The sequence below is a fragment of the Dromiciops gliroides genome, chromosome X, assembly GCF_019393635.1.
Source record: "Dromiciops gliroides isolate mDroGli1 chromosome X, mDroGli1.pri, whole genome shotgun sequence".
Lineage (NCBI taxonomy): Eukaryota > Metazoa > Chordata > Mammalia > Microbiotheria > Microbiotheriidae > Dromiciops > Dromiciops gliroides.
The window spans coordinates 31790763-31818067 of record NC_057867.1 but is presented as its reverse complement, the minus strand read 5'-3'; the positions used below and the strand labels follow the sequence as shown (position 1 = coordinate 31818067).

Below are 27305 nucleotides of genomic sequence, written 5' to 3'. Positions count from 1 at the left end.
TATGGACACGGGACACAATTTCAAGTTTAATCTGCGTTAACATTTTTCTCATTTCCTTAAGTCTAGACAAGCAACGAAACAATACATTGAGCCCAAATTTTTAATGTTTGCCCACCCTGAGGTATAAATGCTAACACCAACAATTGACAGTGTTATAGAAACTTGAGTTATTGCTGCTGCTGCTACTGTCAAATCACCACTAGCACCAAGGAGAGCTCCTTGGGAGCCCACCCTCATGCCTTCCCTTTCCCATCTCCCCATCCTCCCACCCCACCTCACCATGGCAGATCTGATGACTGAGATGACAGACCTCAGCAGTGATCTAGAAGGCAGCGGCATCCCTTTCTTGGACTATAAAACCTTCACTGAACGGGTCTTCTTTCCCGGCCACCATGGGTCACCACTTCGATCAGAAATAGATGTGCCAGATGCCCGCCAGGCCACAGTAAAGCAGGGTCTCAACCAACTCGCCAACCTGCTCAACAGCAAGCTCTTCCTCATCAAGGTGAGGCCCAACAGGGACCCACGCACCATAGCAGGATGATGTTTAACTGGAGTTAAGGGAGCCCAGGTACCCAAGAGGGAGGGAGGGTGTGAGAGAAGATTGCCTAGTGGTTGTGTCTGTGAGGGGTGGGTAGTGTGTACAGATTTTCTTTTCTTTTCTTTTCTTTTCTTTTCTTTTCTTTTCTTTCATTTTTTCTTTCTTTCTTTCTTTCTTTCTTTCTTTCTTTCTTTCTTTCTTTTTTTTTTGCAATGGGGGTTAAGTGACTTGCCCAGAATCACACAGCTAGTAAGTGTCAAGTGTCTGAGGCCAGATTTGAACTCAGGTCCTCCTGAATCCAGGGTTGGTGCTCTATCCACTGTGCCACCTAGCTGCCTCCAGATTTTCATAAGGTAGAGAGCCGGCTGCTATTTGGGCTGGGGGTATGGTTGAAGTGGAAAGAAAGCTCAGAGCTGAGAACCCAAGTTCAAAAATCTGCCCCCCTCAGACTTTACCAGCTCTGTGTGTGAGACCCTGGTCACAAAATCCCTTCCCCTCATTGTACCTCCATTTCCTCCTCTGTAAAACGAGGAGATTGGACTAGCTGACCTCTGAGGGCCCTTCCGGCTCTTAAAACTAGAATTCTAAGAGCGTGGCTCCAATTTCTACCATAACTGCAGAAAGTTCTTATTAGAGGAACAGTTTGTGATCATTTTGGACTGGGCAGCAGGAATCCTGAGGGGTCAACATGGTATCAGGGCATCAGGGAGAACAGGTCTGGCCAGATTCATCTGATTTTCTTCCTTTGATGGGCAGCCATATCAATAGGTAAGTAGACATAATGGGGAAGTGTAGGTCCAGGCAGGTACATTTGGAACTGGTTGAATGACTAGACCCAAAAAGTACTGATCAAGCAGTAGATTTGGAATGAAAAGAACAAGATAGTTTTGTCCGGATCACTTCACCTCTTGTAAAATGCAGGAGTTGGAGTAGATCATTTTATATATAGGCTCCCTTCAAACTTGAAAATCTTCTAAGTTAGAGAGGCCAGTAGGTAGCACCACTGTGTACAGAGCACTGGGTCTGGAGTCAGAAAGACCTGAGTTCAAATTCAGCCTTGCACACTTCCCAAGTGTGGGACTTAATGTCTCTCTGCCTCAGTTTCTTCAACTGTAACATGGGGATCCATTTTACATCTACCTTCCAGGGTTGTTGTGAGGACCAAATTAGATAATATCTGTAAAGTGCTTAGCCCAGTGCCTGGCATATAGTAGGTGCTTAATAAATGCTTGTTTCCTTCCTTCCTTCCTTCTAAGTCATATGTCAGGTTAATGAGGGTGGTTCCTAGTGAATGCCTCAGTGTTCTGCTCAATATCTTTCTGGGGGAGGCAGGGCAATGAGGGTTAAGTGACTTGCCCAGGGTCACACAGCTAGTAAGTGTCAAGTGTCTGAGGCAGGATTTGAACTCAGTTCCTCCTGAATCCAGGCTTGGTGCTTTATCCACTGTGCCACCTAGCTGCCCCCTATTCATCTTTTAATCCATGATTTAGATGAGAAAATAGAGATACTATACACACAATTTTCTCATGGCCTGAAACTTGGAAGGTTAGCAGACACACTGGATGGTCGTCTGTACCCAAAAAACAGCAATCAACAATTAGAGACCAGCCAACATGGCAGAGTAGGAGGAAGTAGTACAACCCGGTTCCTGCCTCCCCTCACACAACTATTCCACAAAGACCTAGAAAAGCACCAGCTTGGGGCGGCTAGGTGGCGCAGTGGATAAAGAACCGGCCTTGGATTCAGGAGGACCTAAGTTCAAATCCGGCCTCAGACACTTGACTTACTAGCTGTGTGACCCTGGGCAAGTCACTTAACCCCCCATTGCCCAGCAAAAAAAAAAAAGAAAGAAAGAAAAGCACCAGCTTGAGCTCTGAGCTAGAAATTCAAGGAAAAATAAAAGACTGGTTCAACATAGGGAGATGGACAGGTCCCTGGACACTGAGAAAGAGTTTTGGCCAGGAGGGAGCTACTCAGAGACTGAACTTGGGCTTGTGGCTATGCACTAGGGCAAGAAGAGGTCTGAAATCCAGCATGGAGGGGTCTGACACAAGAACCAGTGCAGACTGCCAGTTCTGTCCCTCTTACACCAGAGCTGGGTCCCAGACCCAGTATAGACTAAAGAAGGAAGACTAATCTAAGGGTAGATGTTCTGGTAAGGTAAAGTTACTGAACTAGGCCATACATGGTACTGGGCAAGAAGCAGGAACAGAAGCAAGCAGCAGCTGTGCAGCTCTGACCCTTAAGAAGGGTCTCAGGTTGAACCCCCAGATTGATCTAAGTCCTGCAGCTGAGTAACAAGGACAAGGAGCTCAGGCCAAGGCAAAGTCTACAGTTCTATGACTGTGAACCTGCAGAGCCTTCCAGCTAGCTGACAGGGGCTGGGGCCAGCAGCAGTCTACTGGAGCTCCAAACAGGAGCAAGACTGGTTCTTTCTCACAGAATAGAACCAGGGTCAGGAGCTTACAAAGCTCAGATCAGGAGGCCAACAATCAGATTTTTCCCCTGAATCAAACAGCTCTGGACACACTGAAAACTTGCAAGCCCCCAATCTGAGCCAACCCTGAAATCCTTGAAGAATATAGCATTCAGTGGTGCTGCAAGAAGAGGAAAATCAAGAGCAGAACCCTAAAGAATACAAACTAAGACAACTCAAGGCCTAGATATTCTCTCTGGAAGTTCACAAGGCCTGACTGTAAAACAAAGCCTCAATTTTGGAAGTAGGGTTAAAAGAATGAGGAAACAAACAAAGAGTTACACGATGGAGAGCTATCATGGTGCCAGGGATGCTGAAGATACAAACCTCCGAGAAGAGAATGACTACAAGACTCTACAAGCTTCAAAGTAAAATACAGCTTGGACACACGTTCAACTAGAATTTCTGGAAGAAATGAAGCAAGAAGGGGGCAGCTAGGTGGCGAAATGGATAAAGCACTGGCCCTAGATTCAGGAGGACCTGAGTTCCAAGTCTGGCCTCAGACAGTTGACACTTACTAGCTGTGGGACCCTGGGCAAGTCATTTAACCTTCATTGCCCCAGAAAAAAAAAGAAAGAAAAAAAACTGAAGCAAGAATTTAAGAAAGAATTAAAATGATTTTATAAATGAAATGAGAGCAATGAAGAGAAAGACTTGGAAGGAGAATTAACAGCTTGCCACAAGAGGTACAAAACCTTACTCAAGGAACAGATTCCTTGAAAATTAGAAAGGATCAAAAAGAAGCTAATGACTCTGTAAGAAATATTAAAACAAACTCAAAAGACTGAACCAATAGAAGACACTATAAGGTACCTCAAAGCAAACACCACTGATCTGGCAAACAGATCAAATATAGGTAATTGAAGAATCACCTGTTTCAAGAAATCGTGAAAGAAAACAGGCAAGGTCTCTTAGAACCACAGGGCAAAGTGGAAAGAACTCATCGGTCATGTCCCTAAAGAAACTCCCAAACAAAAATTCTCAGGAACATCACAGACAAAATTCAGAGCTTCTAGTTCAAATGAACAAACGTTTGTTTGAAGCACTTGCTTTGTGTGAAACAACTGTGCTAAAGTACAGGGGGTACAAAGACAAAATCGAAACAGTCGCCGCACTCAAAGAGCTTACATTCTATTAAGAGGACATATGTACAGATAAGTACATAGAGGATAGATATAAAAAAATAAACAGAGTGATTAGGGATGGGAGAGGTGGGAGTATCAACAACTGGAGGAAATTAGGGAAGGGCTCCTGGATGAGGTGGTATTTGAATTGAGCCTTGAAGGTTCCAAAGAGATGACAGTACAGAGGGAGAACATGCCAAGCATAGGCAAAGCCTGAGCAAAGACAAGAAGGCAGGCAATGGAAGATCATGTCTAAGGGAAATAGTAAGTAAGCCACTTTGACAGAACCATAGAATAAGCGGGGGGGTGGGGGGGTGGGGGATAACATGAAATCAGTGTAGAAAGGTATGTTGGAGACCAACTGTGAAACCAAGCCCTGAAGTATATAAAATGCAAACGTTGTTGTTCAGTCGTGTCCCAATCCCTGTGACCCCATTTGGGGCTTTCTTGGCAGAGATACTGGAGTGGTTGGCCATTCCCTTCTCTAGCTCACTTTACAGAGGCAAGCAAGATTAAATGACCCTCCAGAGTCGCGCAGCTAGTGTCTGAGGCTGGATTTGAGCACATGAAGAGAGGCAGATTCAGACTTCCTGATTCCAAGCCCTGTGCTCTATCACTGTGCCACCTAGCTGCAAAATGCCAAGTAGGAATTTGTATTTTATTTTAGGGGCAAGAGGGAGCCAGTGAAATGTCTTGAGCAGGGGAGTGACATGGACAGACCTGTGTTTTAGGAATGTTATTTGGCAGGTGGATAGAGAATGTATTAGGGAGGGGTGAGCCTAGGGTGAGGGAGTCCCCTTAGGAGGTTGTTTTACAATGGTCCAGGTGAGAGAGGATGACATCCTAAAACCGAGTTGTTGGGGGTTTGGGGGGGGTTTTGTTTGGTTGGGGGGTTTTTTGCAGCATAATGAAGGTTAAGTGACTTTCCCAGGGTCACACAGCTAATAAGTGTCAAATGTCTGAGGTCAGATTTGAACTTAGGTCCTCTTGAATCCAGGGCCAGTGCTTTATCCACTGTGCCACCTAGCAGGGGGTGTTGAGGACTTGGCAATGGATATGGGGGAGGGGGAGAGGGAAGGGAAGGGAAAATGAAGAGTCCAGGAAGAAAGAGATGCTAGGAGTCCAGGTGCCTGGGAGGATGGTGAGCTAAATCAAATAAGATTCTATTTAGGGGCAGTTAGATGGTGCAGTGGATAGAGCACCTTCCCTGGATTCAGGAGGATCTGAGTTCAAATCTGACCTCAGACACTTAACACTTACTAGCTGTGTGACCCTGGGCAAGTCACTTAACCCCAATTGCCTCACCTAAATAAATAAATAAATAATAAAATGAGATTCTATTTAAGAAAGATCAATAATAAAATGAAAGATCAATTTCTATTGATGTGGAATGAAAAATCAACTCTGCAGGGATAAAGTGGAGGAAGAAGCAGGGTGAGATAGCAGTATATGTGAGACCTGTGGGACAGGGAATGGGGCAGAGTTTGCTGAGACTACCCCCCCACCCATCCTGTATGTCTAGTTGGCACATAGCTGTCTGCATGTTTTCTACCCCAGTAGTCTATGAGCTCCTTAAGGGCAGGGACCATGTTTCTACTTTTCTTTGTAGTCCAGTACCCAGCACATAGTAGGCCCTTAATAAATGCTAGTGAATTTGTTGATTGATCAGCTGGGAAATCGTCCAGAGGGAGGCGTCGAGCTAATACCACTTGAGGATGGGTTAAGAGAACCGGGAATATTTATTCTGGAGAAGAAAAGCCTGTGTGCTGGGGGGAAGTCACGTGGAGGAGGGAGGGGTTAGCCTGCTTCTGGATGGTCCCAGAGAGCAGAAGCAGGAGCAGCGGGGAGAGATCAGTTTAGGCTTGAGGTCAAGTGAGAAATGGTTCCTGCCGCTCCTGGTCCTTGGAGGTCTTCAAGCAGGCCCTTGTCCAGTTTGTTATTGTGGGGCTTCTTAGCCACGAATGGGTTAAATTAGAAGGCTGCTGAACCCCAACCAGCCCTCCCAGACTCTGAGGTCCCGAGAAGCATCCAGAGTGTGTTTTCTGAGCCAATGTATGCGATGGGGAGCAAAGGAGAAGTGTGCTAGACAGCTCTGCTCTCAAATGCTCACCCCAGCCTAGACTCATGGGTCCTTTCTCTAGTTTGATATGTCCTCTCCTAGGGGTAGGTAGGTGGTGCAGTGGATAGAGCACTGGCCCTGAAGTTGGGAGGACCTGAGTTCAAATCTCACTTCAGACACTTACTAGCTGTGTGACCCTGGGCAAGTCACTTAACCTCAATTGCCTTAAACATCCGGGGCCATCTCCAGTCATCCCGATGTATATCTTGCCACTAGACCCAGATGGCTCTGAAGGAGAGAGTAAGGCTGGTGAACTTGCACAGCCCTCCCTCACTTCAATTCACTGCGAGTCATCACCCTGATGTCATGGTCTTCTTTGAGAACGAAGGGCGGGGCAGCTGGGTGGCACAGTGGATGGAGCACCAGCCCTGGATTCAGGAGGACCTGGGTTCAGGTCCAGCCTCGGACACTTGACACTTAATGGCTGTGTGACCCTGGGCAAATCACTTGACCCCAATTGCCCCACAAAAAAAAAAAATTAAAAAAAAAAAAAGAAAAAAGAGAACGAAGGGCAAACAACAATGTCCTCTCCTCCCCACCTTAAAAGCATCAGGTGGACACACACACACACACACACACACACACACACACACCCTAATCCTACAGTTCTTTTTATTTTATTGGGGGAGGGCAATCAAGGTTAAGTGACTTGGCCAGAGTTACGTAGCTGGCATATCTGAGGCTGGATTCGAACTCAGGTCCAGGGCTGGTAATCCATCCACTTCAACATCTAGCTGCTCACACAGTTCTTTTTTTGCTATTAAATATTGACGTATTTAAAAATCATGCCACTGTCATTTCTGGATGTGGCCCCCATCCCATTCCCCCTCCAAGAACTCACTCGTTTCTCCTAACAACAACAACAAAAAAGCAACAAGAAAACAACATGGCTACAAATGCAGAGCCCAAGGTTGGCCAAGGATGATAACGCATGGAAGGCAGGCTCAGTCCTTGTACTCAGTCCCCAGCATCTTGGCCCAGAGTAGGGAGATGCTTCCTTATCTCATTGCCCGGACAGGAATCTGGGTTTTGACAGCTCAGAAGTCTTTTTTTCAGGGACCTTTTCATCTACTTTGTTGTCATTCTGGAGCACACTGTTCCTTTTCCTCCTCCCCTCGTTCCAGGGTTCTTCCATATTGTTTTGTTCTCACTTGTCTCTGGACACCTCCTCCCCACCCAATCTCTACCACCCTGGAACTAGCACATCCCTGAGGAGTTCTAAAGTCTAGAGAGCACAACATCTGCCACGTGGTAGGCACTCAAATGGTTATTGATTTTTGAGTCTGAATCTGCCTCTCTGTAACTTCCAACCATCCTGGTTTTACTCCCTGGCCACACAGAATAAACCCGAGCTCTCTTTCCTGTGGTAACGGCCCTTCAAGTACTTGACGACTCCCATCTCAGCTCAGTCATCTCATTTCTCACTTGGCTGTACTACTTTGGGATTTTTCTGCCTAACTGCTCCCCTGTGTCCCAAGGAGGCTTATTAGTGGGGTAACCTCATCACCGTGTAAGATCCCCATCAGCCCTGGTCCTCCACATCCTCACTGCCCTCTGCCTCCTTGATTGGAGGCTGGAGCCACGGACTCCAAACCTCCATTTGGCACCTTCTCTACCCATGTCCCCCCCCCCATTTTTTTTTTTTTTAGTGAGGCAATTGGGGTTAAGTGACTTGCCCAGGGTCACACAACTAGTAAGTGTTAAGTGTCTAAGGCCGGATTTGAACTCAGGTACTCCTGACTCCAGGGCCAGTGCTCTATCCACTGCGCCACCTAGCTGCCCCCCCCATTTTTTAATCTTTCTTTTGATGGTTGTAAACTCCCATTAGATTATAAGCTCCTTGGGGATTGGAACTTGTGTTTTGTTTTTTTTTTCATATTTGTCTCTCTAGTGCTTAGCGCAGTTTCTGGTACACAGTAAGCGCTTAATAAATGTTTGTTGAATAACCAACTCTTCCCAGAGCTTCATCTCTCCTACTCCAGTAATTTAAGATAAATCAGAATAGATGTTGTTTTCCATAGTGCATAGTAGAAGACAAACAATATTTATGGTGCACCTGCTGTATGCTGAGCATGCTACATGGGCCCAGGGGAAATTTTGTATTGCCCATGATGCTTCTAGCCTGGTAGAGGGGCTAAGGATTGGACCTTAGATTTTTTCCATATGAGGAAGCTCCCCCTTCCAAATCAGGCAGGCAACTTCTCTGCAGAAAGAGGTTAAGTGATTTGCCCAGGCTCACACAGCCAATATGTGTGGACCTTCTCACCTCCAAGACTGGCTCTCTCACCAGTGTTGTATCTCTCTTAAGACATATGATGGGCAATTTTACAGAATCAGTTCATCAGAGAAGGGGCAAGATAGAGCACCATTTCAGAGTTCCTTGTTACCCACATGGGGTTCTGGGCAGGCTTCATAGAGGAAGTAGCATTGGAATTGGGTATAGTTAGGAAGAGCTGAACTGTGGCATGAAGCCTGAGGAGAGACATGGTGAGGGAAACAGGCAAGGAGAAGCAGAATTGCCTAGTTTGGCTTAGGCATTAGGTGGATGAAGGATAAAGGACAAGGTTGGGAATTCCTAATTCCTGGAAGTCGTGAATGTCATGCTGTGTGACAAATTGGGCTTAGAGTCAGGAAGACCTGAGTTTATTTATTTATATTTTTTAATCATAAAAGCATATTATTATTTTCCAGTTACATGTAAAAATAATTTTCAACATTTCTTTTTTGTTTTGTTTTCTTGGATTTTTTTCTACTTTTTTTTGGCAGGGCAATGGGGGTAAAGTGATTTGCCCAGGGTCACACAGCTAGTAAGTGTCAAGTGTCTGAGGCCGGATTTGAACTCAGGTCCTCCTGAATCCAGGGCCCATGCTTTATCCACTGTGCCACCTAGCTGCCCCCCAACATTTGTTTTCATAAGATTTTTAGTTCCAAATTTTCCTCCCCCTTCCTTCCCTCCCCCCACCCCAAGACAGCAAGCAATCTGATATAGGCCATATATGTACAATCACATTAAACACATCTCTGCATTAGTCATGCTGTGAAAGAATCAAAACAAAAGGGAAAAACCTCGAAAAAGAGGGGGGGAAAGTAGAAACATTATGGTTCAATCTGCATTCAGAATCTACAGTTCTTTTTTCTGGATGTGGAGAACATTTTCCATCATGAGATCTTTGGATTTGTCTTGGGTCATTACACGGCTGAGAAGAGCCAAGTCTATCACAGTTGATCATCACACAATGTTGCTGTTAATGTGCACAATGTTGCTGTTAATGTGCACAATGTTCTCCTGGCTCTGCTCAAGGAAGACCTGAGTTTAAATTGGGTTTCAGATACTTAACTAGCTGTATAACTTGTATTCCTTCCCTTCCCCTTTTGGCTGTGGCCTGAGAAGGGCAGAGGTCAGCAAGGACTGGCATCTCCCCTGTCCTGGAGGCTGGTTCTCTTAATGCAGCCAAAGATCACGTAGGATTTTTAAAAATTAAATTTTCTATGAAAAGCTCAGCATTAAAGAGCAGTACATTTCACTATGATTTTTTAGTAATCACTGACATTTAAACTAATGAATGCTAATGTCTAAAGTACATGGAGGGGGGCAGCTAGGTGGCACAGTGGATAGAGCACCAGCCCAGGAGTCAGGAGGACCTGAGTTCAAATCCAGCCTCAGACACTTAACACTTACTAGCTGTGTGACCCTGGGCAAGTCACTTAACCCCAATTGCCTCACCAAAAGAAAAAAAGAAAGAAAGGAAGGAAGAAAGAAAGTACATGGAGGTCCTCACTGTTATAAAATTGCTTCCAGGAAAAGGCCAATTAAAGTAAACCTATTTTATGGATCAACGTTTCATACTAAATAGTAGATTTTTTGTTTGTTTGCTTGTTATTTGTTTGTTTGGGGAGCCAATTGGGGTTAAGTAACTTGCCCAGGGTCACACAGCTAGTGTCTGAGGCTGGATTTTTTTAACTCAGGAATAGTGATTTTTTTTTAAGTGAGGCAATTGGGGTTAAGTGACTTTCCCAGGGTCACACAGCTAGTAAGTGTTAAGTCTCTGAGGCTGGATTTGAACTCAGGTACTCCTGACTCCAGGGCTGGTGCTCTATCCACTGCGCCACCTAGCTGCCCCAATAGTGATTTTTTTTTAAAGTCCGATTCGGATTTTATCTTGAAAAATGAAAAGACAAATTATGAAATGTTAATTTTAATTTTAGCTCATGTTTAACAAAATTAAGGTTATAATAATGTCAACTACAAGCTAATTCTTTTTTTTGTTTTTTTTTGGTGAGGCAATTGGGGTTAAGTGACTTGCCCAAGGTCACACAGCTAATAAGTGTTAAGTGTCTGAGGCTGGATTTGAACTCAGGTACTCCTGATTCCAGGGCTGGTGCTCTACCCACTGCACCACCTAGCTGCCCCTACAAGCTAATTCTTTTTTTTTGTTTGTTTGTTTTGTTTTGTTTTGGTTTTAGTGAGGCAATTGGGGTTAAGTGACTTGCCCAGGGTCACACAGCTAGTAAGTGTTAAGTGTCTGAGGCCGGATTTGAACTCAGGTACTCCTGACTCCAGGGCCGGTGCTCTATCCACTGCGCTACCTAGCTGCCCCTACAAGCTAATTCTTAAACAAAGACTAAATCAAAAAGTAAAAACTAAAAAAACCTAAAACAAAGACTAAAGTGTGTGTCATTTTTCTGACCTTATCATGTAACAGGGAATCCTTCTCTTCATGATAAGAAAGAAGATCATGAAGAGCTCCCTCATTTCCCAAGTACCTCTCTTAGTCTTTTGAAGACCTACAACAATGAGTTGGGCTACATGGGGCAGATTGGGGAGAGACGTTTTGAATGATGACAAAAAAATGTTTTTAGAGAAAGGCAAATTAATTTTTTTTTTTTTTTTAGTGAGGCAATTGGGGTTAAGCGACTTGCCCAGGGTCACACAGCTAGTAAGTGTTACGTGTCTGAGGCTGGATTTGAACTCAGGTACTCCTGACTCCAGGGCCGGTGCTCTATCCACTGTGCCACCTAGCTGCCCCAAGGCAAATTAATTTAATATGTTTTTCTCTAATGACATGTCAAAACAATTTTTAAACATTTTTTTAAGTTTTCAGTCCCACATTCTATCCCTCCCTCCCTTCTCCCCTCCCTGAGACAACAAGCAATCAGGTATAGGTTATGAATGATGACCAAATTATCAAATATTATTGAACTTTTGCTCCTCTATGATATTTCATGGGGAGAAAGGAAACATGCATTTATCAAGCAACTATTGTGTACCAGACCATTTACAAACATTCTCCTCATTTGATCTGCACAATAACCCTGGGAGGCAGCTGCTATAGAGTTGAGGAAATTGAGGTGAAGTGACTTGCCCAGGGTCACATAGCTAGTGTTTGAGACTTTATATGAACTCAGGTCTTCCTGACTCTGGAGTCTAGGCCTAGGCCTAGCTCTCCATCCGCTTCAGCGCCACCTCACTGCTCCTCTTATATTAGGGAGGCAGTAGATATGGTGGAAAGTGCGCTGGTTATGAGCCAGGAAGACTTGGGTCTAAGTCTTTCCTATAACACATACTATACCTATGATAACTTTTTATTTGGTCTCCCTTGACTTCATTCTTTCTCCTTTCTGATCTGTTCTCCATATGAATGCCAAAATTAACTTTCTTTTAAAACATAATTAATTGGGGGCAGCTAGGTGGCGCAGTGGATAAAGCACCAGCCCTGGATTCAGGAGAACCTGAGTTGAAATCCAACCTCAGACACTTGACACTTACTAGCTGTGTGACCCTGGGCAAGTCACTTAACCCCAACTGCCTCACCAACCCCCCCCAAAACCCATAATTAATGGTATAAGAATTGTCTTATATAAGTATAATGGTATAAGAATTGTCTCTCCTTACCACTCACCACCCCACTTTGAACAACTGGGGAAGAAACACATGAAAAATAAAACCATCACAACAAATATTCAGTCCAGGAAAGCAAATTCCCACATTGTCCCTGTCCAAAAACATAACGCGCTTTATGAGTCCATCGCCGTTCTGACTGAGGGTGGCTGGAGTGATTCATCTACAATCCTCTGGATTCATGGTTTCTCGTTGAATTGATCTGAGTTCTAGAGTCTTGCCAAGTTTTTCCTTCACAGGGTTGTTGTCATTGTATTTCTCCTGATTCTGCTCTTCTCTCTGTATCAGTTCATAAAAGTCTTCCCACTTTTCTCTGACACTCTCCATTTTATCATATATCATACTTTGTTTGGGGCTAATATGGAAAGAGCTGCTATAAATATGGGTCCTATTCTGCTTTCCTCAATCTCTTTGGGGCATAGGACCTAGTAATGGGATAGCTGAGTAAAAGAGTCTGCAATTTGATAACTTTGGGGATAAGTTCCAGATTGCTTTCCAGAATGGGCAGACCAATCCACAGTTTCACCAGCAGTGCATTTTCCCATAAAACCTCTAACGTTTCTCTTTTTCTCTTGGCATCTTTGCCAGTCTGATAGTGAGATGTGGGGCTTCAGAGTTGCTTTGATTGGCATGTATCTAATTACTAGTTACTTGAAATACTTTTTCATAAGTCTACTGAGAGCTTGGATTTCTTTTCTTTGAAAACTGCCTGTTTAAAAATGTATTTTTTATTCAGAACAAAAATGCATTTTGTTTTCATTGAAAAAAATACTTTTATTCAGAATAAAAACACATTTTGTGTTCATTGAAAAGAAAAAAGAAAGAAAACTGCCTGTTTATATGCTTTGACCATTATCTATTGGGGGAGGGCTCTTCAAATCAATTTTTTCTCTATCTTGACTATAAAGCCTATATCAGAGAAACTCGCTGCAAAGATGTTTTCCCCAGCTACCTGTTTCTTTTCTAATTTTAACTGCATTAGATTTGTGCAAAAACTTCTACATTTTTTATCATCAAAATTTCCCGTTTTATCTTCTGTGATGTCTCCATCGTTTGTTTGGTCATGAACTCTTCCTCTATCTATAGATCTGAGAGGTAATTTATTCCTTGTTCTGATTTGCTTGTTATGTCAAAAGTCATGTGTCTTTTTGGAGTTTATCTCTGTATACAGTGTGAATGTTGGTCTATACCTAATTTCTGCCAAGCTGCTTTCCAGTTTTTCCTAGAAAGTTTTGTCTAATACTGGGTCCTTCCTCTCCTCTTCCCTGTCACCCCACCCTCACCCCAGTAACTGGGGTCTTTGAGTTTATCCAGGGTTATGTTGAAGCCAATTCTAACCAGCTTGAGAAAGCTGATTGTTAAATTTTCAGTGACAGCATTTATACCTCAAAAATAAGCAGTTGCTAAAAATCAAGGCTTGATTTAGTGTTTCCTTATTTGTCTAGATTTAAGGGAGTTTTAATAATACAGATTACTTAAAAGTGTGTGTGTGTGTGCATTTCCCTCCTTGGGGAGCAGGTTGTTAAACAGTTACCAGCACACTCCCATATAAATCTTCCCTGATTTCAGAAGAAATGCAGTAGAAGACTTAGGGAATGAAGACATTAGTAGACTCGAGGTCTGGTGATGGTAGCCTAATAATAACAACAACTGGCGTTTATATGATGCTTTTTTTTTTAGAATTTTATTTTCCAAATTATATGTAAAAGCAAATTTTGACATCAATTTTTTTTAAACTTTGTGTTCCAACTTCTCTTCCTCCCCCCCCCTTCCCATCCCAAGAACTCAAACAATTCAATATAAATTATACATGAGTAGTCATGGAAAACAATTCTACATTAGCTAGGTTGTGAGAGAAAACAGATAAAAACAAAACTTCACAATAAGGAATTGTCCCAAAAAAATGTGTTTCAGTCTGTTTTCAGATACCATAAATTCTTTCTCTGTAGATGGACTGCAATTTTCATAAGTTCTTCAGAGTTATATCAGAACATTGCCTTGATGAAAATAACCACGTGCTTCCCAGAAGATCATCTTACACTAATGCTGTTATTTTGTATACAGTACATTTCTCTCTGCTTCAGTTCATGTGGGTCTTTCCAGGTTTTTCTGATAGCATACTGTTCATCGTAATTTTTATATAGTACCTTGAACTTGACAGAGAATTTTCTTCACAATAATAGCCCAGCAGAGTAGGTAACATATGTTTTGACTTTGTAGTGAATCATCATAACTATTTACCTCCATCCCATTCCCTTCTAATGATATTTACTCTATTGTATATGATCCTTTAAGGTTTGAAAAATATTTTCTATCCATCATCTCACTTCTCCAGAATGGTTGAATCAGTTCACAACTCCACCAACAACAACGCCCAATTTTCCCACAACTTCTCAAACATTTATAATTTTCCTTTTCTGTCATATTAGCCACTCTTATAGGCGTGAGGTGGTACCTTGGAGTAGTTTTAATCTGCATTTCTCTAATCAATAGTGATTTAGAGCATTTTTTTCATGATGATAGATAGCTTTGATTTCTTCTGAAAACTGCCTGTTCATATCCTCTGAGCATTTATCAACTGGGAAATGACTTGCATTCTTATACATTTGACTCGGTTCTCTACATATTTGAAAAATAGGCCTCTCTATTTTTAAACCAATACCAAATCATTTTGATGATTCCTGCTTTGTGCTGCTTTGTAGTATGCTTTGAGATCTAGCACTGATAGATCCCCTTTATTGTTGCTGTTATTCATTCGTGCTAAATTCCTTGTGACCCCATTTGGGGTTTTCTTGACCGAGATACTGGAGTGGTTTGCCATTCCCTTCTCCAGCTTATTTTACAAATGAGGAAACTGAGGCAAACCCAGAATAAGTGACTTGTTTAGGGTCACACGGCTAGTTCGTGTCTGAGGCTGGATTTTAATTCACTTCTTCCTGACTCCAGGCCAGATGCTATATCCAATGCACCACCTAGCTGCCCCAGATAGACCATCTACCTTCCTACTTTTTTTCCCCATTACTTCCTTTCATATTCTTGATCATTTGTTTCTCCATCTGAATTGCATTATTATTTCTCTAGCCATATAAAATAATCCATTGGTAGTTTGTTACTGGATAAAGAAATTAACGTAAAATTAACGTTTTTATTTTATCACGTTGGTTTGACCTATCCATGAGTAATGAACATTTCTCCAACTGTTTATACTTCTGCAAAAAGTGTTTTATAGGTAGAGTTCCTAGGTGTTTCTCAGCTAGATAGACTTCCAAATTTTTGTTCCTTCTGTACAAAATAATTTTTCTAAGGCATAGGTCTGGCCATGCCACTCATTCCCCTACTCAGAAGCCTTCAATGGCTATGCCTCATTTGACTTTGCCCAGAGGATTCCTCTATGTCTGGAATTTACCTTCTCCTCTTAGGATCTCAGTTTTCTTTTAAGGCTCATCTCAAGTATTTCCTCATCCGACTGGTGCCTCCCCTCCCTCCACATCTAGAATTTTCTCCACATTTATTTTGCATTTGCAATATGTTCACATCTCACCTCTCTACAAATTATGTCAGCTTCTTAAGAGCCTAACCTGGCTTTGTCTCTTTCCCTAGCTCCTAGCCCCAGGCTCAGGTAGTCGCTTAATAAATGCTTGTAGGTTTTTTCAGGCTGAGTGATCCTAGGCAAGTTGTTTGATCTCCCAGTGCCCCGGGCAACTCTCAAACTAAGTGGCCGAGCAGGTGGGGGGTAGGGAATTCCTTCCCTTAAGCTCCTAATACCATGAAAAGACTGGAAAGTGTAGCCTGATGTTCTGAAGACAATGAGGACCCCAGGTAGCCAAACAACCTCAGTTCCAAAGCAAAACCTTTGTTCATTCATTCAGCCATTAGCTTTTCACACTTTTGATTCCTCTGGGGCTCACAATACACTAAAACTTGGCTGGGTTGAGAGATATAGAGAAGAGGAAAAGTTGGGCTCTCCTCTAGGTTGGTGACTTCTGATTGGGATGATGCTTGCTTGGAGAAGGAACTCAAAGAGGTTGAACTCTCATTTCCCTTCCCAAGTTTATCCACACCCTAGAGGAACAGCCCACGTTCTCCCAGCGTGATCGATGCTATGTGGCCTCGCTGCTGTCTCTGGCCCTCCACGGCAAGCTAGAATATCTGACTGACATCATGAAGACCCTGCTGAGTGACCTCACGGCTCAGTATGTCCACAAGAACCCCAAACTGATGCTTCGCAGGTAAGGAGGGCATAGAGAGCCAGAACTAAGGGCCCCATGTCCATGCTGCCCCAGTCCAGCCCAGCCTCCAGCCCAAACTTACTGTCCCTAAGAAGCCTGCTTAAATGAACTCTAACCTGACTGGAGGGTTCAACATCCCACTGACCCGAGAAGCCAAAGACCTCGGTTCACGTCCCAATTTTGACGTTCAATCACATGATCTAGGGCAAGTCCCTTCACTTTCACCTCAGTTTCCTCATCTCTAAAATGGGGGTGATAATCTTTAAACTACCAACTTTGCAAAGTTGTGTAGAAACTGCTTATTGAGGGCATGTCATTAATGTGGAAATATGTTTAACATAATAGCACATGTATAACCTATATATCAGATCGCTTTTAGTCTTGAGGAGGGAGGAGGGAAGGAAGGGAGGGAGAAAAATTTGGAATGCAAAATCTTATTTGAAATGAATGTTGAAAACTATCTTCACATGTAATTGGAAAAAATAAAATACTGTTTACCAAAAGAAAGAAAAAATGGTATGTCACCTTTCTCCCACCTTCTTTCTGATTCTGTCCTTAGAATCACTACCTCCAAGGAGGCTTCCTGAATTAATTCTGAATATATGAGGCTCTGGAGGCAGGTCTAAGATGAGTTCAGAGGGCGGACAAGGATTAATTCTCTTTGTCCCTTTGTACCTTTCCCTTCCCTTTTTTTTTATTTGAAAATCCCTCCCACCCTATGCAACTCCAGTGAGGTTTACCTTGTAACAAAGAAAAAGAGGTAAGCAAAACCTACACTTGGACCAAGTCTCACAGTGTATGCAACATTCCACACTGACAGTTGCTCACCTTTTGAATGCAAGGATCCTCTTCTGTTTGACGCACTTGTGTCTCTTTCTCTATAGGACTGAGACCATGGTAGAAAAGCTTCTAACGAACTGGATGTCTATCTGTCTCTACTCCTTCCTGAAGGTGAAGTAACCTCACCCCCCCTCCTAAAGGTCTAAGGACTTCAGAATGGGGATTGTTCTGATCCCTGCTCGTCCTGCCAACAGACCCCGACAAATCCTGCTCTTCTGTTGATCACCCTCATTTCTGAAATCTTATTGCTTAACCAATGCCTCCCATCTCTCTGATCCCACTGGCCAATGCCTCCCTGTTCCCCCAGTTCTGCTGACTGATGTTTCTCTCTTCTCTCGATCCTAGGAGGTAGCAGGGGAGCCCTTATACATGCTATTCCGGGCCATCAAGTACCAGGTCGACAAGGGCCCCGTGGATGCGGTGACAGGCAAGGCAAAGCGGACCTTGAACGACAGCCGGCTTCTTCGAGAGGATGTGGAATTCTGGCCACTAACGCTGACTGTGCTGGTAGGGCCTGGGGCTGGGACCGGTGAGCCACAGCGCGTGCCTGCCCGAGTTCTCAACACCGACACCATCACTCAGGTCAAGGAGAAGGTGCTGGACCAGGTCTACAAGGGCACGCCCTTCTCCCAGAGGCCTTCAGTGCATGCCCTTGACCTCGGTGAGACATTCTCCACCACCCCCACCCTCCCAGAGCACCCTGTCTGGAGATGCTCTATACCCCGAGTTACAGCAATGCCTGCCAGGCCACGGAATATCCCAAGTGGCTCAGACAGTCTCCAGCTAAAGGCTCTGTGATAAGGGCTTGAGGGGGAGAAACCCTGGGGCCTGGGGAAGGCGAGGAAGGCTGCACCTGACCTGAGCATAGCGGGATAATTAACACTGGGACAGAGAGGAGGGCTAGAAGACTTGGGGGTGGGAGGGGGGCAGTGCTCGGTACAGGGACAGACCCCATGCTCCTGGATCCATGGAACATAAAATAAGTACGTGTGAAATGAGTCTAGAAATGTGGAAACAGGTTGGGGGGGGGGGCTTGAATGCCAGGTTAAAGACTTTGGGTTGTATCTGATGGACCATGGCAAACCTTTGAAGGTTTGTGAGCAAGGGAGTGATGGGATAAGAGTCCTAATTCTTTATCTTGCTGAAGAAAAGGGGTTGGACCAAGTGACCTCTAAGATCAAGGGACCCAAGACCCAATGTCCGGCTCTACAATTTGGAGATTTTCTTCTTGCTTGAAGTGGTGTTAGATGAATGGTGCAGGACCATTGTGACCTCAGTCTCTTTCCACTGACGAGCTCTCAGACTCTCCCCCTCTTCCCCCTTCCCCCTTATTTCCCTAGAGTGGCGTTCAGGAGTGGCTGGGCACTTGACCCTGTCAGATGAGGATCTCACCTCTGTAACCCAGAATCAATGGAAGAGACTCAACACCTTGCAGCATTACAAGGTGCTGGGATGGGCACGGCCAGGACAGAAGGGGGAGGGAACAGGGGGAGCAGAGCCAATCCTGCCCATCTAGGGAGCCATGCTCCTGCCAACTGTTCTGTTCTCCTCTCCCTCCCCATAGGTCCCAGACGGGGCAACTGTGGGGCTCATCCCTCGAATGCACAACGGGAATAGCATCTCCAAAAGCCCCAATCAGAGCTTTCTCTCTGGAGAGAGTAAGTAGCTTATGGAGTTGGGCTCCAGATGGAGGCATTTCTAGGGACTGGGTTATGCTTTTTTTTTTTTCAGGGCAATGAGGGTTAAATGACTTGCCCAGGGTCACACAGCTAGTAAGTGTCAAGTATCTGAGGCCAGATTTGAACTCAGGTCCTCCTGACTCCAGGGCCAGTGCTTTATCCACTGCGCTACCTCGGGACTGGGTTATGCTAACTGGGGGGCTGCTGGGGGCATCAGGGCAAGGGGAGGGGTCAAAATTATCTTCTGAAACTGAATGTCTGTGAGTGTTATGAGCTTAACTGAGCAGATACTCCTTTTGATATATGGGTCAAACGAAACGGGGGCTCCAGGTCATCCCCACACAACTCTCCCCAGCTGAACCAAAGGGAAGTCAAGGGAAGGGAGGAATATACATACATACATACATACATACATACATACATACATACATACACACATACACACATACACACATACACACACATACACATACACACATCTATATCCTATATGTGTGCGTATACACATACACATACATGTATACACACATACACATACAAATACATATATTGGGTGTTGATTCTCCTCATAAAAGAACTAGGGACTAAGTAGCTAATTAGCTAATTAGCTAATTATCCATAGACAGTACCTCTTGGCCTGGGCTGAACCAAAGGAGAAATTTCAAGTAGGAAGGAGGGGTAAGAATTGCCCCGATTCTGGGGAAGTCTCTCCAGGAAATGGCAGGACTTGGACCGAGTTGAGGACCCCAAGTTCCATCCTGTCTCCTTCGGGCCACTCATGTGCCCCCAGTCACCATAGCCAGTCTCCCCTGGGGAAGGGGGAAGTGGCATCTCCACGTGGGCTGTGCCCCCTCAGGCTTACCCATGTTGGAGGACGGTGATGAGAGTGGCATTCGGCTGTGGCATCTGGTCAAGTCTACAGAGGAGCCTGAGGTGCTCAAGCAGAGAAGAAGCAGTCTTCGAGAGCGAGAACGGGCCAAGGCCATCCCTGAAATCTACCTCACTCGCCTCCTCTCTATGAAGGTGGGTGGGACCACATCATGGCTCTGCGGGCCCAAGGCCAAGGATAGGGTCACGACGCTGTGGAAGGGAACGTACCTTACCTGCTCTGTGGGAATATCAGTGGACAAAAGCAGCCTCAGAGAAGGTGCCAAAACAGCAGGGGGGCCGCTCCGGCCTCAATGAGAGAAGTGAGCCAACCCAGCCACAATAGAAAGTCAGGCCCGGAAGGGGCCCCAATGACATCTTCCAAACCCCCTTTTTATACATGAAGAAGCCAAGCCCAGAGAGGGGAAGGAACTAACCCAAGATCACCCAGCTTTGTGATGCCCAGGCTAGGGGTCTTTCCACTACAATTCACCAGTGAAGCAAAACAGGCCCCAGTTCAATCACTGCTCCAAGATCTATTGACAAGTATGAGACAAAAATAAGAGACTTTCTTTTGCGTGATGGGATTTGTTTTTCATTTTTCTTTTCTAATCTGGAAGGGGAGAGAGGGAGAGAGAAAAGAGATTTGTGTTCAGTGAAAAGAAATTCAATTCAAATAAAAGGTGCCAAACAGAACTTACCTGTCTCCCACACAGGGCACCCTGCAAAAGTTTGTAGATGATACCTTCCAAGCCATCCTCAGTGTGGACAGGCCTGTGCCCATTGCGGTCAAGTATTTATTTGACTTTTTGGATGAATTGGCAGACAAATATGGCATTGAAGACCAGGAAACCCTGCACATCTGGAAAACCAACAGGTAGCCCTCTCCAAACCTACCAAAAAGGCCCTTAATCCAAGCCACCCACTTCAAAGATGGGCAAACCGAGGCCCAGAGCAGTAAGGTGATTTGCCAAGGTCATACAGAAAGTAATAGGATCAGAGCAAGAACTCAAGTATCCTGACTCCCAAGTCCAAGTTACCTGCTTGATCTGGGGAGGGGGAGGGGGGAGGAGACACCTGAGTCGTGGAGGAGGAGATAAGACTTGGAAAAAAGTAGACTTTAGAAATATGAAAGTCTATGCCTCCTCACCCCCCCCAGTCACATGATTAAGGGCTCCAAAATGGGAATTAGGGATCTCTTCCACCTCCATGTTAGGAAGGACAGATATTGTTATAATTTCCATGATAATTCATGTAATTCACATGAGCTGATGAGAGGCTCTGTCAATCCCTGGTCATAGTCCCTGGAATAAAGCCCAATATGAGCAGATAATCAGAAATATTTACACTAAAAATGACAACTGATCTACTTTGTGCCCCTTCTGACCTTTGTCCATTTCCATTTGTATAGAGATGGCTAAATGTAGAGTGTTGGCCAATTTCTATCCTGTTCTTGTAGTTCAGCTCTTTTTTCACTCTGCCATATTTCCTTATAATTCTCAGATATGTCATTTTTAAACTCTTGTTTAAGAAACTGCTAGGTAGCTCTCCCAAAGGATTGTACCAGGTTCACATCCACCAACCGTGTATGAGTGTCCCTATTTCTGGGAAAGACCAATTTGGGAGGGGCGGGGTGGGTTGAAGTAATTAGAGATTCTTACTCCTTGGGTTCCTGCTGCCAGCCTGCTGCTGCGCTTTTGGGTAAACACCCTGAAGAACCCCCAGTTCATCTTTGATGTCCGGGTCTCAGACAATGTGGATGCTATTCTTACTGTCATTGCTCAAACCTTCATCGACTCCTGCACCATCTCTGAGCACAAAGTGGGCCGGGTGAGGAGGGATGGGGGAAATCACATCTCTAGAGGCGAGTTTTTGACCCATAGTTGTAGCATCTGGGCGGGGCGGGCGAGGGGGAGGTCCAGACAGGTAGGAAGAGAGACCGGGAGGTTTGGGGGATGACCCAGATCGATGTATTAGTGTGAGGGATACTGTGAGGGATGAAGCACTAAGCAACTGATGGTGACATATTGGGAATGGGAACTGTGGACCATGGCTGGTGGGGCGAGAGGGCTGGAAGGTTGGGAAGCAGCGATTTTACCTGCAGTGTTTCACCTTGATTCCTTTCTCTTTTTTTCTGTGGATGGTAGGACTCCCCTGTGAATAAACTCCTCTATGCCCGGGAGATTCCTCGATACAAGCAGATGGTGGAAAAGTGCGTGGTTGACTGACTAGGGCACGCAGGGGATACTGGGAGGAGAGGGAACTATTGGGCCTGCTCTGTCAGAGGTCAAAGTGTGGGGTGAGGGGAAGGCCCAGACGAGGCTCCCACTGGTCCTGGGGCTGATTGACCCTTCCTTCATACCTCCCTGCTGCCTAGGTATTATGCAGATATTCGGCAGAATACAACCGACAGTTATCAGGAGATGAACTCAGCCTTGACGGAGTTATCCGGGGTGAGTAGCAGGGTCAGGACTGGGGAAGTGAGTGGGGGCAGCTGTCCTAGGCTGAATGGATAACTGGGCCTTGGCCATGATGATTGGAAGAGACAGAAGTGACAAGAGACTCTGGCCTAGGTCAAGGCTTATGGTCTGAGTGGGAAGACTGGCCACCCCTCCCAGGAAAGAACTTTTTAAAAACCCAACAAGAGGGGCAGCTAGGTGGTGCAGTGGATAAAGCACCGGCCCTGGAGTCAGGAGTACCTGAGTTCAAATCCGGCCTCAGACACTTAACACTTACTAGCTGTGTGACCCTGGGCAAGTCACTTAACCCCAATTACCTCACTAAAAAAAAAAAACCTAACAAGAAAAGATGTGAACAAGTTTGGCTTTCAGTGAGTGCTTTGAATTCCTAAAAGGGAATGTTTGTCCTCCTGTGGATTGGGTTGAAGCCTGGAAGAGGGGCTGATCCTGGCAGCATGGGCGGGCAGGAGGGGAATAGCTGAAGACAATTCATCATAGATCACAGGAGCATAGATTTTTCTTTGGCAAATTTTTTTTCTTTTTTTCTTTTTCTTTCTTTCTTTCTTTCTTTTTTTTGGGGGGAGGGGGGAGGCAATTGGGGTTAAATGACTTGCCCAGGGTCACACAGCTAGTAAGTGTCCAGTGTCTGAGGTTGGATTTGAACTCCAGTCCTCCTGAATCCAGGGCTGGTGCTTTATCCACTGCAGCGCCACCTAGCTGCCCCTACAATATTCTTTCATCTTTGAAGATCATAGATTTTAGAGCTAGGGTCCATCTGGTCCAGTTACCTGATTTTACATAGAAGTTAAATAGCTTCCTCAGGGTCACACAGCTAGTGTCTGAGGGGGAACCTAGATCTTCCAGAAGCCAAGACCAGTTAGTTCCCTCTTCACTCCACCAAGCTGTCACAACAAATGTTGGAATCAGGATATGAACCCAGGTCTTCCTGACTCTGAGGCTGAGACTTGGACTATAAGAAAGGACCATGAGGACACCAGTCTGGACAGAGAAGAGGGGAGCAGGGGCATAAGACAGATTTAGTGTATGGGGGTAGAGAGCAGAGGGAAGGGAGAAATGGACAGGACTGTTGGTGACCTAGTGTCCAGAAGTGGATGATTCTGACCTCATCAGACCCCTCTTTACCAAGACCTGACACTCCTCCCAACTACATGTGTTCCTTCCAATCCCAGAACTATGCTTCTGACATCACCTGCCTGGTCGCCCTGCACGAACTGTATAATTACATCAACAAGTATTATGACCAGGTGAGAAGCAAGTGGGCTTCAGGGTGGGGGCTGGAGAAGGGCCTAGAACTTTGGAGGGGACGAGGAGAACCCTTAAGTTTCGGTATCTACAACCACTTCAAAAAGTTAGAGAGGAAGTGGGGGGAGTGGGGAGCTGAGTGGGGCTAGCTTCCCAGCCTCCTCCAGCCAACTTTGGGCCGAAGCTTTGTCTCAGTCCCTTACATCTTGAAAGGCCTTCAGAAGGGAGACCATCTCCCAAGTGCTAGAGCCAAACTCCCTGAAAAAGGGACCCTGACAGCCACGTTCAGAGCAGCTGTGCTGGCAGCAATGGGGTGGGGAGGGGAACTTGCTTCTGGAAGGTTTGCCCCAGCTCTATGGGAGGGTCCCAGAAGGGGAGCTTGTCCTTGCCTAGGCAAGAATGCACTCTGGTCCCTAAGGTCCGGCTGAGACAGAGTTGGGGGAGGGGGCACAAAAGGAAGGGGACAGAGCAGCTGTGAGCCCCAAAGGGCAATGCTAGCTGATCAGATCTCTCTGCCTTTTTCCAGATTATCAGCGCCCTGGAAGAGGACCCTTTGGGCCAGAAGATGCAACTGGCCTACCGTCTTCAACAGATCGCTGCTCTGGTGGAGAACAAAGTTACCGACTTGTGAGGCCCCAACCCCAGAAACCAGATCTTGGACCAAGGAGAAGGAAATGGACCAACCTGGGGTGTGGGAGCTGCCCCAGCCAGGACCTCCAGACTATAAAGCCAACTGCCAGAGCCCCCTCTCTCTTACAGTAGTGCCTTTTATCCCACCTCCCTAGACACCCAACTGGGTTACTCCGTCCTTACCGACTCTTCCTCCCCTCCCCCCCCCCAACGGAGCTAGAGAAGGCCTAGAGCCTCTCTCCCTAGGACCTTCAAAAGAGGTTTGGGGCAGAGTGAGCCAAGAGGCTAGGTGGGCACTGTCGGTACCCAGAGAAGTGGTCAAGGTTTGACCCTATTTCCCAAGTCTGAAGGGAATAGTGGAGAATAAACCCTATCTGGGACACTCTTCTGTAGTGAAGGGGGGAGGAGAGCCAAACATTCAGGAATTCACACTCAAGCCAGTCTGGCCTAGCCCATGACTTTCCCCTTTCACCTGTCACTAGGATCATTAGCCAGGGTATGTGGGGAAGGGGAGCACCAAGCTTTGCCTTTCTTATTGTTTTTGTTTTTGTTTTGAGGGGCAATGAGGGTTAAGTGACTTGCCCAGGGTCACACAGCTAGTGTCAAGTGTCTGAGGCCGGATTTGAACTCAGGTCCACCTGAATCCAAGGCCGGTGCTTTATCCACTGCACTACCTAGCTGCCCCCTTTTGCCTTTCTTACTCAGTCCTGTTAACTATGACCATAGCTAATCTCAGGCAGTCCCGGGTTATCCTAATTCACACCAGCCCCAGCCCCTTTTGGGATACTTAAAGGATGGCCTGCCCCCAACCCATCCCCATCCCGTGTATTTATTTACTTGCTGGAAAGTTCCATTCGGAAATAAATGAGATCAAAGCCTTTTAAAAAAAAGTACAAAATAATCTTCTCTTGTTGGTAATTTATGTTTGTGGAGAGTCTGGAGGACAGGCAATTCACAACATATTTCCTGAGGAGGACCCTCCTCTCCTCCTTTCAAAGGTCTGTTGCTGGGCCCTAAGAGTGTGGGGGTAGGGAGACAGCGATTTGGCAGAAGAAATAGTGATCCTAGAAGCAATAGGTGTGTGTGGGGGAGCATAATTGTTGGGGGGGAGGAAGAGGGTTGTAGAGTGCAAACTGCACACATGAGTGCGCATGCCCGCATGTCCATGCCCACGCGCGCTCGAACACACACATACACACATTCTCTTTTTTCTGGGCAATGAAGGTTAAGTGACTTGCCCAGGGTCACACAGCTAGTAACTATCAAGTGTCTGAGGCTGGATTTGAACTCAGGTCCTCCTGAATCCAGGGCCGGTGCTTTATCCACTGGGACACCCAGCTTCTCCCTCTCCTTCTTCCTCCCCCTCCCCCTCCCTCTCCCTCTCCCTCCCTCTTCCTCCCCTCCCCCTCTCCCTCCCTCTCCCTCCTTCTCCCTTCTCCCCCTTTCCCTCTCCCTTTCCCTCTCCCCTCTCTCCCCTCTCTCCCCCTCCCCCCTTTCTCCCTCCTTTCTGAAGGCTCCTTGTCAGTCTCCTCCTCCAGATCACCCCCTCTCAGGATAGGTGTCCCTCGGGGTTCTGTTGGGCCCTCTTCTCTTCTCCCCTATGCTATCTCACTTGCTGATCTCATACTCCCACGGATTTAACACCCATCGCTATGCTGATGATTCTCAAATCTCCCTCTCCGGCCCCAATCTCTCGGCTGACCTCCAATCTCCCACCTCCAACTAACTGCCTTTCAGACATTTCAAATGGCTGGAGGTCCAGTAGATATCTCAAACTCAAAATGATCAAAACTGAACTCATCTTTCACACTTAAGCCCTTTTCGCCTATGCTCCGTTCCCCCCCTCCCTCCGCCCCGTCCCAATCTTCTAGTCCCCCTCTTGTCTGTTACTTTGCTTGCAACCCCAGAGACAGGGATAGGGGAAGGCTCATCTTAGGGCAAAAAGTGAGCGAGTGCGGTCAGGGCTTTGTGAAAAACCAGTCAAGGAGCCGACTTGTGTGGAGCGTTTTCTGGGCGTGGGAGTGCCAAAGGACAGGACCAGATTGTCCACTTCTCCCCTCCAGATCAGGGAGTCTGAGGCAGCTCGTAACACCATTTTCCCAGATCCCCCGGCTTGCAATTTGTTAATCTCGACTCCTCAACTCTCACACCCCCAGATGCAGACTCGCCAAGACCGGTCATTTCTCCTTTGTAACATTTCTCAAATTTTCTCTCCTGACTGCCTCCCTTCATCCTCCATTCAATCAATAAAACTCGGGTCCGACTAGGTCTCCTCTTAAACTCCAGAGGCTTCCTGTTGTCTCCAGGATCAAATACAAAACGCTGTTTGGAGCTTGTGAACCAGCCCCCTCCTTCCTCTCCAGTCTAACCCCGTTACTCCCTGGCACAGGTTTTTCCACCCAGTGACCCCGGCCCCTTGGCTGCTCCATGAACAAGGCCCTCCGTCTCTCAGCTCTGGGCATTCTCTCTGGCTGTCCCCCGGGCCTGAGATGCTCCCCCCTCCTCCCCTCTGACTCCTGGCCTCCCTGGCTTCTTCTAAATCCTGACTAAAATCCCACCTCCTACAGGAAGCCTTCCCGAGTCCCTCTGCATTCCCTCTGCTTATTATTCCCTTCAATTCTGTACAGAGCTTGTTTGAGCACATTTGTATGATTGTCTTGCCCCCCCCCCCCATTACATTGTGAGCTCTTTGAAGACTAGCTCTCACCTCCGCGCTTGGCGCCGTGCCTGGTACGCAGCAGGCGATTAATAAATGTTTACTGGCCGACCATTGCCAAATGCCTGCTGGGTCAGCCCAATATAAGGGGAGTGGGGAAGAGGGGCTGGGAAAGAAAGGACTTAGAAAGAAGGGTCGTGTCACGGAGTGCGTAGAAGAGGTCTAGAAGGAATGAGAGCCACGCTCGACCGAATACAATTTACTCAACGAACATTTTTTCATTTTTCATAGTATTTTCTTTTTCCCCAGTTACATGTGAAGGTAGTTTTCACCATTTGTTTTTATAAGATTTCGAGTTCCAAGTTTTTCTCCCTTCCCCCCTCCCTTCCCCCCTCCTTCCTCCCTTCCCCCCTCCCCAAGACGGCAAGCAATCTAAGATGTACAATCACGTTAAACATATTTCCACATTAGTAATTCAACGAACATTTCTAATCGAATGAAAGCCAGGGAGTCGGGGTACAAA

At 45.9% G+C, this 27305-nt stretch overlaps 1 protein-coding gene across 1 annotated transcript in view; it reads left to right on the top strand.

Annotated features, from left to right (window-relative positions):
• PLXNB3 (plexin B3) overlaps positions 1-24997 on the top strand; it is a 52662-nt gene extending 27665 nt beyond the window's left edge. Inside the window, exons 24-36 of the mRNA XM_043974827.1 lie at positions 288-505; positions 16210-16388; positions 17273-17339; positions 17574-17889; positions 18569-18672; positions 18793-18886; positions 19764-19930; positions 20491-20651; positions 21457-21604; positions 21922-21986; positions 22152-22227; positions 23424-23498; positions 24023-24997. Coding sequence (XP_043830762.1) covers positions 288-505; positions 16210-16388; positions 17273-17339; positions 17574-17889; positions 18569-18672; positions 18793-18886; positions 19764-19930; positions 20491-20651; positions 21457-21604; positions 21922-21986; positions 22152-22227; positions 23424-23498; positions 24023-24127 — 1775 coding nt within the window. The 3' untranslated portion in view covers positions 24128-24997. The remainder of the gene's footprint in view (positions 1-287; positions 506-16209; positions 16389-17272; positions 17340-17573; positions 17890-18568; positions 18673-18792; positions 18887-19763; positions 19931-20490; positions 20652-21456; positions 21605-21921; positions 21987-22151; positions 22228-23423; positions 23499-24022) is intronic.
• Positions 24998-27305: the final 2308 nt, after the last annotated feature.